General features: G+C 55.3%; 1 protein-coding gene across 1 annotated transcript; it reads right to left on the bottom strand.

The window, feature by feature from the left end:
• Positions 1 to 6,112: 6,112 nt before the first annotated feature.
• On the bottom strand, positions 6,113 to 12,930 carry FAM50A (family with sequence similarity 50 member A). Its single transcript, XM_006915308.3, has 13 exons — positions 12,714 to 12,930; positions 11,423 to 11,507; positions 11,223 to 11,322; positions 10,812 to 10,957; positions 8,393 to 8,469; positions 8,210 to 8,276; positions 8,020 to 8,081; positions 7,673 to 7,749; positions 7,194 to 7,248; positions 6,904 to 6,952; positions 6,751 to 6,821; positions 6,524 to 6,634; positions 6,113 to 6,382 (listed from the first exon to the last, which is right to left on the bottom strand). Exons 1-13 carry the CDS (start codon positions 12,822 to 12,824, stop codon positions 6,374 to 6,376), a joined length of 1,020 nt encoding a protein of 339 aa, XP_006915370.1. The 5' UTR covers positions 12,825 to 12,930; the 3' UTR covers positions 6,113 to 6,373.
• Positions 12,931 to 14,099: the final 1,169 nt, after the last annotated feature.

The following is a 14,099-nucleotide window of genomic DNA, read 5'->3' as shown; positions in this document are numbered from 1 at the left end:
GCCGTGGACGCCTTTCAGCTCTGCTTCTTTGCCTTCAAAGCCTTTGCTTTGGCTTCAGCTTTCAGAGGGGCCGGGGCTTCCTCCGTCGCTTTCGGCGCCATCTTTGGGAAAAGGCCAGTTCAATGGGATTTGACAAGTGTATATCTCTTTTTAACCGCCCTAGGTCAAAATATGGACCATTTCCATCAGCCCAGAGGCCCGTCTCCCGTTCCCTCACAGTCAATGCCCCTTCGCCCAGCTCCAGGTGGCTGCCGGTCTGCTCGATGTCACCACGATGACAGCGTGCATCTTTTCATACACTATTGCCATGCTATGTAGTCTTTTGCCATGCCTATTCAAGTCTTTTGCCTGTTTTTAAAAATTAGGATGTTTGTCTCATTTTTATTGACTTGCAGGAGTTTATATATGTATTGCATATTCTGGATACAAGCCCTTTGTCATAAAAATATTTTTCTTTTCTCTGAGCCAGTGGCTTTTCTTTGCATTTTCATAATAGTATCTTTTAAAGGGCAAAAGTTTAGAGTTTTGATAAAGTCCAATTTATGAAGTTTTCCTTTTATGATTAATGTTTTCTGTACCCTGTCCAAGAAAACGTTGCCTCGTCCAAGGTCACAAAGACTTTCTCCCATGTCTTATTTATATGTTTTGTTTTGTTTTGTTTTGTTTTTTGGTTTAGCTTTTACTTTTAGGTCTACGACCCATGTCAAGTTCATTTTTCTGTATGGTTTAAATAAGATGTGTGAGTTTCCTCTGGCTACCGTAACAAAGTTCCAAAAAAATCCGAGTGGCTAAAACAACAGATATTTATCCTCTCCCGGTGCTGGAGGCCACTGACTACCATGGAGGCGGTGGCGGGGCCACGCTCCCTCCAAGCCTAGGAGAGGGTCCTTCCACGTCTCTTCCAGCTTCTGGTGGCCAGCAAGCCTCACATTCCTTGGCTTGTTGATGCAGCACTCCAGCCTCTGTTGTCACGTGGCATTCTCCCTGTGTCTGTCCATCTGTCTCCTCTCTTCTTAGAAGGACACCAATCGTATTGGATTTAGGGCCTACCCTCCTCCAGTATAGCCTCATCTTAACTGGATTACATATGCAAAGACCTGGCCTCTGCATCAGGTCCCATTCACAGGTACTAGGGGAGAGGATGTGGACATTTCTTTCTAGGGCACACAATTCAATCCATAGCATCGGGATTAAAGTTTACTTTTTCCATTCAGATATCTGACTGCTCCTGCAGTATTTCTTAGACACGTAAACATGAGGATTTATATCTGGACTCCTAAATCTGTGCCATCCACCTATATGCCTATCTATCCTTACATCTATAGTTCGCTGCTTCCATTACTGTGGCTTCATAGTAAATTTTCACATCGGGTAATGTGATCCCTTCAACTCTGTTCTTTTTCAAAATCGTTTTGGGTATTCTAGGTCCTTCCATATAATTTCTAAATAATTTGAGGGTCAGCCTGTCAATTTCTATGGAAAAGCATGCTAGGATTTGGGGTAGGGATTACATAGAATTCATAGATCACTTTAGGGAGAGTTGTCATTTGGGGGCAGAATTCTAAGATGGCCTCAAAGTTCCCGCCACCTAGCATATGAACCTATACAATCCCCTCCCCCTGAGGAAGAGCAGAAGCTTTGTACATGAGGAGACATCACTCCCATGGTTTGGTGACTAACCAGCTGACTTCGAGTTCATCAAAGCGGAGCTTATCTGGGTGGGCCTGATCTATTCAGATGAACCCTTAATGGAGACTGAGACCTTCCCGAAAGGAGAGAATTGAGGCATGAGAGGGGCTATGGAGGGGACAAGGTGGCAAGGAACCTCAGGTGGCCTCTGGGAGATGAAAGCATCCCAGCCAATAGCCAACGAGAGGACGTACGAATGTCCAACAAATACATGAAAAGATGCTATTAGGGAAATGCAAATCAAAATCACAATGAGATATCATCTCACACCTGTTAGAATAGCTATAATTAACAGAACAAGTAATAACAAGATAATAATAACAAGTAATAATAACAGAGGATGCGGAGAAAAAAAAAAACACTCATACACTGCTGGTGGGACTGCAAATTGGTACAGCCACTATGGAAAACAGCATGGAGCTTCCTCAAAAAAACTACGAATTGATCTGCCATATGATCCAGCAATCCCTCTACTGGGCATTTTTACCCCAAAGACTTGAAAACTCATATCTGAAAAGATATTTGCACACCGATGTTCATAGCAGCATTATTCACAGTGGCCAGGACATGGAAGCAACCGAAGTGTCCTACGATAGATGGTTGGCTAAAGAAGCTGTGGTACATATATACAATGGAATATTACTCGGCCATAAGAAGAGATGAAATACTGCCATTTGTGACATGAATATACCTCGAGATAATCATGCTAAGGGAAATAAGCCAGACAGAAAAAGTTGAAAATCATCTGATATCACTTATATGTGGGATATAAACCTAAAAGCAACAAATGAACAGGACAGAGACTCATGAACATGGACAATAGACTAGCGGTTACCAGAGGGTAGGGGGTGGGGAAGAGGGGGGTAGGTAGATGAGATAAAGGGGATCAAATATGTGGTGACAGAAAGAAATCTATGGGAAGTGAACACACAGTGTAAATATATATATATGCCTTACTGTTAAAGAGTACGTCTGAAACTTATTAGATTTCATTAATCAATGTCACCACAAAAAATTTTTAAAAAATCGTATACGGTAAAATTGAAAAAAAAAAAAGCCAACAAGAGAACAAGGACCTCAGTCCTACAGTCACTAGGAACTGAATTCTACCAAGAATCATGGCGAGCTTGGGAGAGGACCCTGAGCCTCAGAAGAGAAGGCAGCCCAGCCACCCTCGACTGCAGCCTTGTGAGACCCTGAGCAGAGGACACAGTTCCGTCATACCCAGAATTCTGACCTATGGAAACAATCAGGTAATAAATGAATGTTGTTTCAAGCCTCTGAGTTTTCATTAATTTGTCACATGGCCATAGTCACCCCGACAATATTATCTTCCAATCCATGAACATGGACTGTCTTTCCATCTATGTAGATCTTCTTTAATTGTATGATTCTATTTATGTGAAACTTCCAGAACAGGCAAATCCATACAGGCAGAAATTAGATTAGTGGCCGCCAGGGACTGGGAGAGGAGGAACAAGGAGATACTGCTTAACGGGCATGGAGTTTCTCTCTTTTTTTTTTTTTTTTTTTACCAAAGTCTCCTTTTGAAATAATGAAAATGTCTGGAATTCGACAGAGGGGATGGTTGTACAACATTGTGAATGTACGAAATGCCACCAAAATGTACATTTTTAAAATGGTTAATAGTTATTATGTTATATGCATTTTTCCTCATTTGAAAAAAAAATTTAAATCAAAAACTAAAACTCACGCAGAGAGATCACTTGTCCCATCTCAGGTTGCATATGTCCCCTGGTGGGGAGTGACAGTACCCTGTGGGTGAGGCTCGGGAGAGCCAGAATGCCCACCTGCTGGGGGGCTGCAAAGTGGGACAGGCTCTAGAGAGTGAAATCATGCTGCTTTAACAAAGATGTGGAGGCTTGGACGTGGCTCCATAGCGTAGCGGTGAGCACATCTGCTTTACACGCAGAAGGTCCTGGGTTCGCGCCCCGGTGGAGCCACGGTCCATGGTCTATGGCCATGCCACCCTGAACAAGCCCGATGTCTGATCTGGGAAGCTAAGCAGGGTCGGGCCTGGTTAGAACTTGGATGGGAGACCGCCTAGGAACGGCAGGTGCTATAGGCATGTAGGATATTTGGATGTATTAAGTGACACGTGTGTTGGGGGCATGTGGAAACTGGGCCGGGAGGGCTGGGGAGAGGTGAGGCATCACCACGTCCACACCCCTTTCGTGCCGATGTGTGAGCAGGGAGAATTTCTGGCCTCTGCAGAACAGTTCAAAGTGAATGAGAAAAGGTCAGTATCCCCCGTTTCCGCTCGTCTACGCCGTGACCTTTGCCGCCTGCCTCTCCTTCTCCTCCCCCTCCCCTCTGTTCTAGTCCCGCTCGCCTCCAACGTGCCCACCAGTGTCTTTGCGCCTGGAACACCCCCTGCCTTGTTTTGGAATGGCTGACTTGTCATTCTTGTCAGCTTCCACGTCACCACGCCAGAAAGGCCTCTTCACCGTGCTTGTTCATTTTTTGTTTCCCTATTTGTTGTTTATAGCCACATACACTCGCCCGCACAGACACACACACGCACCTCATGAATGAAGCCTGGGCAAGCGAGTTAGGGCTGGCCTTCCTCTCTGCAGTTTGTCTTCGGGACCTAGCCCACCTCTGGCACACCGGACTCCAGAAATATTGGTGACCACTCTGACCTTGGTGACCTCACGTCATTCCACAGCATCAGATAGCGGCTCCCCATGTCTCTTTGCAGCTGCGCAGTGCCTTCCCTGAGCTCCACATTCATATGCATCCAAGGTCCCAAGGAGAGAGCCCTTGGCGCTACACAGTCCCCCGCTCCGGCCTGTGCCGGCCTCCAGGAGTAAGGCCGGATGCCCCCAGTGGTACAACTGCAAGAAGTTTGCCCCACCAATACTCTTCCAGCAAGCCTTCCAGACGGCCGCCATGGTCCTTACTTAGGACAAGGGGCTCCTCCCTTAGGCTCCCCCACCGTGGTGCATCCTTTTCCATGTCTTCGCTGGCCACAAGGAAGTGGGTCTCCTTCCTTGACAGTCCCCCTGACCTCTTGACCCTGACTCTGAAAGGCTCTCCGCTGCCCCAGCCCAACCTGCCAGGGACTTAGGGCTGCTTCCAGAAGCCAGGTCCTGCCCTGCCAGGACCCAAGATCGGGCCTCAAGGAGCCTGTTTTCCAGAAGCTGCGAGGCCGAGGGTGGCTCCCTCAGAAACCATCCGCCATTGGGTGAGCTGGCTGAAAGGGGCTCCCTTTCCACTGAAGCCTGCTCTTCTCGAGTCTTCTCAAAGAAGGCAGGAGGGGGTTGGTGCAGAAGGCCAAACGATCCCCTCGCCAGGGTTCCCGGAGCCAAACAAAAGATCCCATTGAGGTCCCCAGACTTGTCCAGACCTAGGGTCAGGCCTGGCCACCCCCTCCCTGCTGTGCCTCAAAGCCTACTCTACCCTCCTCCCTCCTGTAAGTGACCCCAGATGGCCCCGTCCCAGACCCAGGGCCTGGAAGCCTGAGCGACAGCTCCTAGCTGCCAGCATGTTATAGCTGAATGGGACACAGGGCCCTGTTCACAGGAGGAGGGCGCAAGAGCCTGTGCACCCAGCAAAGCCCATGTATTTGCCAGTGAGATGGGGCCAGACTCAGAGCTGGAAGCTCCCCACAAGCCAGGGGTTGTCCCGTCCCCACTGCCTGGCCTCAGGCAAGGAGAAGAAGGGCGGGAGTCGGGAGTGGTCAGTTTGCCTTCCTCAGCCTCCTGGAGCCAGGCCTGCCTGCCTCAGCTTATCCAAAGGGAACTGGGGAGCACCCGCCTCCAACAAGATTCTCCCATGGGGCCGCGACAGGGACCAGCCCCAGGGCAGTCCGAGCAGGGCATCCATAGCAGCCTTCCCGTGTCGCGACTGGGAAGAGACGCAGGGAAGGGCTCAGAGCAAGGAGGGCAAGGGTGGGTTTGCACAGCTATGGCAGCGATGCGGGGTGGCTGGGAGCCACAGGACAGCCTTGTCCCGGACGGAATGGGCAGCTAGGAGACAAAAGAGCCCAAGGGGCTGGGAGGGAGGCCTGGAACGGAACGCCCCTCCCACCCACAGTAAAGAACCACAATGCCACGTAGGTGCCCTGGGGAGGATGGGCTGGCTGCAGGGCCAGCTGGGCCTGCCTGGCCTGGGTTGCAAATGCCCCCCCTTCCCCCTCCAGACACATTCCTGCCCAACTCCCTCCCACGCTCCCCAAACACACTTTCTTGTCAGACACAAAGACCACAAATGCTGTATGACTCCACTTAGGCGAAAGCTCCAGAACAGGAGCACCCAGACAGCGGACTAAGGGGTGCCAGGGGCTGGGGCGGGGAGACTGCTAATGGGTACGGGGTCTCCTTCTAGGGAGCTGGAAATATTCTAGAACTAGAGGTGATGGTTGCAGAACATTACGAACGCACTAAATACCCATGAATTGTACATTTTTGAATGGCCACAATGGTGAACTTTATTTATCTCAAAAAAAAGGTTTTTTTACAACAAAACACGCTGCGGGTACTCCAACTCTGACATGTGCATTTCTTTATCTTGAAAGAAAAACGCAGTGAACGACAACATCACGGGCAGGGGTAGGTCAGTCACTTCACGGGAGGGGGAGCCGGGCACCGGTTGTCCAGGAGGCCCAGGGGGTGGGGAGGCTGGTGGGAACCGGGGAGCCGAGGCTGCTCCACCTCTGCATTCACCGGATCTAGTGTGAGGACGAGGAGACAGAGACGGGAAGCCGAGCTGAGCAGGGTGGGCCGGCCCGTTGACCGTGGTTCCCGAGCAGGCCAGGCCAGCTGCCACCCCCCGGCCAAGAGCCAGGGCCCCCTCGGAGGGGCCTCCTCACCGTGTACTTGTCCCACTTCTTCTCGGGGTCGTAGGGCTCCCAGCGGCTGGCGGGGAAGATGTGCTTGTTCTTCTCGTACCAGCTCCTGAGCACCACCTTGCCCGCGTGTGACTAAGGAAGGAGGGCCAGGCCTTGTGGCTCAGGGCCGCCTGGGCGCCTGGCTTCTCCGCTTGTCCTTCCCCCCATGCTCCTCCCTCTCGCGGCCCAGCACCCCTGCCCCGCTGTACCTCGTCCTTCTCCACGGTGGCGTCACTGAGCAGCCGCACGTCATCATGAACGTCGAAGTTAAAGAGGGGCCCTGCAAGGGAGAGGCGGCCGTTGCACCCTCAGGCTGCTGCCAAGGCGCTGGGGAAGGGGGCTGCTGGGCCGGGCGCACTCACCACTCTTCCCTCGTGCCTTGGTGACGATGAAATCGTAGAAGCTGTGGTGCTAGAGCCAGGGACGGAAAAGCCATGGCTGATGACCCATCTCGGTCTCTCCCACCCGCCCGCCCGCCCGCCGGCCCGCAGGCTGGACACAGGCCTAGCTCCGCACATGGCGCCCCACCCCAGCCCGAGCCAAAGACCCAGCGTGGAGCGGAGACTGTCCCGAGAAGTCCCCAGGCACACCAAAGCCTACCGCGCCTCCCACTGCCACCCTGCCCAGGGCTTCGGGGAGAGAGGAGACTCACGTGGGGTATGATTAGGTCCTCTTTGATGTACATGAGCTGCTCCACCCCTGCTGACCTGAGAAAGGCAGGAGGGCGAGGAAGGATGAGGAAGCAGCCAGCCAAGGAGACGGGCGCCGGAGCTGGCAGCAGCCCCAAACGCTTTGAGGCCGGCTGCTAGGGTCGGTGAGCCCGGCACCAGCGCCCACCGTCCTCCACCTCTGGGTAAAAGAGCTAAGACCGACGCTCCCGCCTGAGCTGTGTATGGTGACAGGGATGGAGAAAGGACCCTGGCCCTCTTGTTGGGAACGCAGTGGCAGCACGCCGCCTTCCTATCCAGGGAGGAGTCATCCTGATACGCGCGTCACAGGCAGCAGCAACCACTGGTATCAGGGTCAGGACTGCAGGCTCCAGATGCACATGCACGCGCGTGCGCACGTGCACACACTCCGCACGCACGCGCACGCACTCCTCCACGCGCACGCACGCGCACGCACACCCACCTGAGCTCACTGAAGTCTTTGCGCAGGATCTCGAGCGCCTTCTGCAGGAACTGCTGCATCGTGTTGCCTTTCTTCATCTGCGCGAGTGGGTCCAGGAGCCGGCAACCAGGTCACCACGGAGTTGGGAGGGGGAGATGGTGATGGGCTCTCGGGAAGGCCTGGAGGCCCCTGCTAGGGTCCCCAGAGCCCTCGCTATCCCACAGGTGGCTGGATCCTCTTCCTTGCTCCTCCCAGGGGCCACCCACATGAAGGGGCCTGCGGGCTTCCCAAGTTTGGATTAAAGCTCTTCCTCCCTGAATCCGAGGGGCACTGGGAGTGGGGTGCAGCCCCCCGCCCCCGCTGCCCACCTTGACTGTCCGCCGGTGCCCAGAGCCATCCCAGTAACTGAAGGTGATTTCAATCTCCTCGCCTACAAAGCAAAGTGTCACGTAGCCTCCAGAACCAGGTGTCCCTCCCCCACCGCAAGCGCCCAGCCCCAGCCACCCGCTGTCCCAGCACCCCAGGCGGGCCATGCGGTCCCACTTGGCGAGCGCTCACTCTTGATCTTCTCCTGCTTGGCTTCCCATTCTTGCCGCAGCTCTTCCCGGAGCCGATTCTCCTCCTCCTAGGACAGGAGACAGGTACAGGAGGGAGGCCCAAGGTACTCAGGGGACATGCAGGGCGCTGCTCCCTGAGCAAAAGCCTCTGCCAAGATCAGAGCCAGGGTCAGGCTGCCTATACCTCGCGGTCTCGGTCAGGCAGAAAGCTTGTGTCCACATCTGGGTTCTTCCCCAACTTCCTCTTCTTCGTGGTGATCTCTGAAGCCAGAGGAAATGTAAGAGTCAGTGGCACGATGGCCCCTGCCCGCAGGACACCCCGGACCTTTGTCGCTCAGACCTCAGCTCAAACGCCATCTCTTCAGAGGCCTCCTGGACCATCCTGGCTGGGACACACTGCCCTCTGCTCTCAGCCACAGTGGCCGGCACCGTCTTCTTCTCAGTACTTATGGTGACCTAAAAGGCGCCCTTGCCAAACGCCTTCACCTTGGTCTCCACGGCCAGTAGCTGGACAGGAGACCGAGCACTGCGTTCTTCTCCCAGCGGCCGTGACCTGGAGTACCTCGGAGGACTTAAGGCATCAGTTCTAGCGCCTGAGGGGGTAAAGGCTCCTTTGCGCTGGAGAGACAGGGCACCTGCAGAGGGGCGGGTGCTCGGGGGATGATCCCCTGTGCCAGGAGCTGTGCTCGGCACAGTTACATGTCTGATGTCTCTAATCCTAAAGGGGCATGCTGTTTCTTTCTCCCACGAGGAATCTGAAGCCCAAAGTCCCATGACTACTGAGACCAGAGCCAGCAGGGAGAAGAGGACAGCCAGCCTTGCCAGCATCCTGGACTCTGGGCCGAGGTTTCTCCAATGAGGACATGGATGAACTAGAACGGTGGCTTTTCAACTTGCCGGAGTCGGCACCTGTGAACACTCTGACACGTTGCCAAGGACCCCAGCGAGCTCTTGTCTAGGGGACTGTGGCCACCGACATTCGCCAAATTAGAAAGTAAGCCTGAGAAACACCGAAGACTTCAGGACAGAAAAGCGAGCACTCTGTTAGCTGTTGGACATGTCATCACATGTCACGTGGCTCCTGGAAAACTCCATTGCACACTCATGAAAGAACCAGAATGCAAAAAGCCAAAGATGTCTTTGTATGATTACAAAAATGTTCTTGACCTTGCCTACCCTCCAAAAGGGTCTCGGAGACCCCCAGGGACCCTGAAGCACCCTTTGGGAACTGTGGACCAGGAGATAAGCCTGCATTCCAGCCTCCTGCTCCAGGGCTGGGGGGTCCAGAGGCTGGCTGCACATCAGAGTCACCCAGAGGGCTTTAAAAAAATCCTACGCCAGCACCATGTCACCAGGCCCCTGGAACAAAGCCTCTGGGGTGAGGGAAGCCCCCACGAAGCCCCAGTGACACACGGCCTTCCCCCAGATCTGTGCTGTCCAAAATGGTGGCCCCTGCCACACAGAAGCATAGCTTATGTAACGTGTCACCACTAAACACTTACTACCAAATAGTACTGAAATTGACCGCACCTGTTTCTTTTCACATGTTTTACTATGGCCCCTAGAACACAGAAAACCCCAGGACGCTCACAGGCTTCCTCCTGACCGCATCAGCCACTCCCCTCAAAGCCATCACACCCAGCCTGTCGCCACACCAAGCAGCACCATCCAGCACCATTCCTTGGCCATCAGGCTTTCTAAAGCAGCCCAGGCCTGCCACCGCGCCCTCCCAGTCCTCAAATGTGTCTACTCCTGCCGCTCCACTTCTGCATCGACTGCTCTCAGCAATCGACTCCACGTCTTTCCCCACCCGTGTCTCTGGCCGCTAATGAAATATCCGCATTCTGAAGGCCCAACTCAACTGACCCCTGTGGGACACTTTCCCTGGGCCCTGGCCTGGCCCAGGCCCTGGCGGGGTGCATGCTAACCTGTGTGACTCTGATGACAGGGACAGTGCCCTGCTTGTCAGTCTGCCTCAGCCCTGGCCCAGCCTGGGGCATGGGCATAACACACGGAGTCCCCATGTTGGCTTTGTCCTTGCTCCCCAGCCTTCCCAATTTGTCCCTCTGACCCCTCGTTCCCTTGGCTGAGAACTGCACTGTCCAATTAGTAGGCACTGAATTTCTGTGGCTGTGTCGATTTACACAGAAATCAATCAAACCGAATTTAACAACCTCGTGCCCCAGTCAGGAGCCACATGCTCAATGGCCACCTGGAAGCACAGACACGTACACGTCCATCATCACGGAAAGTTCTACCGGCCAGCCTGGTCTAGACCATCCTCTCCCCTCCTCGGTCCATCCTTCATGGCACACACAGCAGCTCGCCCTGGCAGGCTCTCGCACCAAAGACCCCACACCCCTGCCCAGGGGATGTACGCCTGGCTCTGACTCACTCTGCCACTGAAGGCGAACCCCCACCCCAACTCAGCTTTGCACGCACTGCAGACTTGGTCTTCCTCTCCTGCCCCGACGTGTGAGGTTGGGGACCACGAGCACAGTGGGCAATCAAGGTTGGGTGGTGGATGTTCACTCTAGAGCCAGAAACCCGGGACAGAGGGCTGCAGGCAGGGCCCCTCCCTGGTGCCCCAAGCCTGCCCTCACCTTCCCTGTCCAGTTCCTCCTCATACATAGCCATCTCCTCCTCTTCCTCGCCTGCCTCCTCTTCTTCCTCCAGGGTGAAGGACAGGCTGGAGATCTTTCGCTTGGCCTCCTTCTTGCGCTCCTTCTCTCGCAGCTTCTCCAGCTTCCTGCCAAGGTACGGACAGCCATCATGTACCATGTCCCCACCCCGTGACCTCTTCCCTGACCCACAGCCACCTGTGTGCTCAGCATGGGGCCCACGTGGTACAGACCCTGAAGAGTCCTACTGCCCTGGGTCACTTCAAGCTCACGGGCAGGGTTCTCATTACGACACAAAGATTTCCCATTCGAGGTTCAGGAACAGCCTGATCTGACCCAAAGCACTAGCTACGTCTCAAGGGGAGGGCTGCGGGTGGGGATGGGAGGACCCACAGCTGCAGCTCCTTCGACTGCTCCTTCTTGGCCAGCTGCTTCTCCCGCTCCTTCACCAGTGCCTCCTGTTTGGCCTTCATATCATTCAGGGTCACAAGTCCTGTGAGGCAAGGAGACATGGGGTTAAGGGTCGGTCAGCCTGGAGCCAGCAAAGCAACAGATGTCTGGGTCCAGGACAGGGTGGCAGGCGCTTTGCTCACCCACGGTACTGGACTTGAGCTCCGCCTCCACGGCGTCGTAGTGAGCAGAGAACTTCTTGTCGATGTTGGATTTCATTATGTTCTCCTGTCGGGGAGGGAGAGAAGCAGTGAGGGCCACCCATAACCCATGACCCCACCATGGAAGTGGGGACCTGGGCCTGGGTCCTAGTCCAGATCTGCCCCAGGCCTCACTACGCAATCTTGGGAAAAACATGTCCCCTCTCCTTAGTTGATGGAAGGTTCCACAAGGGCTGCGAGGGGCTCTTTCAGTGCTGAGGGAGCCGAATGGGGTCGTTTCCTTGTGACCTCTGAACTGCTCTGGCCCCTCCATGCCTCCCGATGGGGACCAGAGCTCCCCCAGCGGTCTGGAGTCATGGGCTCTGCCGGCCTTTGACATTTTTCATACCCAGCCTTTAAGCTGAAGCTCTGGAGACCCAAACCAAGGGGTGACAGGAGAGAGTGAAGAGTGGCCAGGAGGCCTAGTCCCTCACTGAGCAAAGTCGCTCCCTCCCTGCTCCAGATGTTACTAAGCTTCTCGTGAGACCTCCTTACTCCAGCCCAGCCCCATCCCAATAGGTCCCCCTCTGGCCAGCGGCCTCCAGAGATGGCCAGCTGAGAAATGTACCTCTGGCTGGCGAGAGAGTGGGCACTGGGATGGCAGGGCCGGGAAAGCATGAACTGGGGCCACTTCTTTAGGCCTGGCTGCCACAGTACCTGCTCTCCCCTCGCGCTCTGAGTCCACGCTCCTCCAGAGTCTCCCGCAAAGGCCCAGGCGGAGGACTCCTTCCTACCTGACTGCCCATCGCCACTCGCTAAAGCCCTTTACGAACCACTAGCACCTCTGATGCTCGCGCACGCTTTTGTTGCAGCATAAAGGGCTCTGGAGTGAGCCTCAGCTGCCAGGTGATTGGCCGAGACCTGAGGGGCTTGGCCTTCCCAGTATCGATTGGCTCTGGGCAGAGACCTCGCTCTCAGGGCTGAGGGGCCAAAGCCAGGATGCTTTGTGCCCGCGAGGGGCGCTCCAATGGGACCGACCGTTAAAACCACTGATTGTGGCTCCCTCCAGCGGGAGGCTTGTCGCGAGCTAGCTCGGCACAGCCTTCTGAGCCCATTTTAAAGATGATCAGACTCGCCGGCTCGTTTCTGCCTCTTGCTGGAGGTCAGGGAGCAAGGGTTCTGCCCCGGCTCGCTGCCGGTGCTCTACGCCTGCCGCCCGGGGACGCGCAGGGCCCCAGGGGGTCGGGGCAGTGGGCAGCGCGCATGTTTCCAGGCTCCCCGGCCTGGTTCGCACCTCGGCGATCCGCTGCTTCATCTGCTCCATTTGCTCGCGGTGCTTCTCCCGCTTCTTCATCAGGTGCATGGCGCGGCCCGCCTCGCTCGCGGCACCCTTGTACTGAGCCATGGCGGTGGCAGCCGCGGCGGCAGCAGAGGTAACAGCAACAACAACCCGGCTGAGACTCAGCAGCTGCGACGCCGCGGTCCGTGGAGTCAGCAGACGCCCGCACAGTGACGTCAGCCGCTAGGAGACGCGCGGGCGCCCAGCCCCGCTCCGCGCTAGCCACGTGACCGCCTGCTGCCCCGCCCCCACAGACAGCCCCGCCCCTGCGTGCCGCTGGGCACTGGCCTGGGGGCCCCTCTGCTCGCAGTCCGCCGTATTCCGACCCCCTCGTGCCCAATCCTTTGATTCCCCGTTAACTCCAGGACCAAGGCTGGGTCCCTACTCCTACTGCCTCCTCTTGACTCCAAGGCTGGGCTTCTGAGCCCTCCACTTCCTTGATGTCGACCCGGCCCAAGGCCAGACACCCCTCTCCCCTTGCTGCCTCCCAGGCTGAGGCCTCCTTAGTTTCCTGTTTCCACAGGTTTGACCCTCATCCAAGACCGAGCCACAGTCCCCGTTTCCTCAGACCGTGAGGCTGGGCCTGGGTCCCCTCAGAGTCCTCCTTGACCTGGAGGCAGAGGCCCAGCTCCCTCCACTTCATCCCCCACACCAGGCAAGACCCCTCTCCCTAGTTCCTTCACGTTGACCCCCAAAGGTTGCAGTCCTGGTGCCAGCACTAAATCATTGGGTGGCCCTGGGCAAGTCGATGTGACTCGTTTCCTCTGTATAGGCCCTTTCGGTTCAGGAACTCTGTATTTCCCTGATGAAGAAAGTGACCCTTTTACAGCCATCAATAGCCAAGCTTAACCAGTCTGACTCAGACACGGATAGCATGATAGCCCAGGAAACCAAAACTCCACCCAGGGCCCAGCTTCTGGAGAAGAAAGCTAAAGATGTGGGCTCAGGTTTCAACACGGTTTTATTGGGAGCTTTTGTTTTCTGTGAAATACACTAGAGGTTGGGGAAGGGCACACATTCACTTTTCAAGATAAGGGTTTCCCACCACTAAGGGAAAGGCATGGGGCGGGGCACACAGGGTCTGGAGCCATTTTCCCACCTCCTTCTGCTTTGCTCACATTTTTTTCTCTCAGCAAGTACCAGAGGGCACAAACAAAAACAAGAAAACAAAAGGGCAAGATCATTCTCCAACGGGGCCACACCCAAGCCCTCTCCCCTCCCAGGCTACCCAGCTGGCCAGAGGAGCTGCTCCACAGCCCCAGGCCTCACCAGCAGCCATGGAGGGAGGAGTGCTCCCTTCTCAGACAGGGCGGGCAGAAGTTAATAAATTAGAATAAATTA

Source organism: Pteropus alecto, unplaced genomic scaffold, assembly GCF_000325575.1.
Source record: "Pteropus alecto unplaced genomic scaffold, ASM32557v1 scaffold396, whole genome shotgun sequence".
In the NCBI taxonomy this organism is placed as follows: domain Eukaryota; kingdom Metazoa; phylum Chordata; class Mammalia; order Chiroptera; family Pteropodidae; genus Pteropus; species Pteropus alecto.
Note: the sequence above shows the minus strand (reverse complement) of the source record. Positions and strands in the feature narration are given on the sequence as shown.

Coding starts and splice junctions, on each gene's coding strand:
- FAM50A (XM_006915308.3), bottom strand. CDS start 12,824: ATGGCTCAGTACAAGGGTGCCGCGAGCGAGGCGGGCCGCGCCATGCAC. Junction 11,508..12,713: donor TGAAGCAGCGGATCGCCGAG/GTGCGAACCAGG, acceptor CCTCCCCGACAG/GAGAACATAATGAAATCCAA. Junction 6,635..6,750: donor CCACCGTGGAGAAGGACGAG/GTACAGCGGGGC, acceptor CTCCTTCCTTAG/TCACACGCGGGCAAGGTGGT.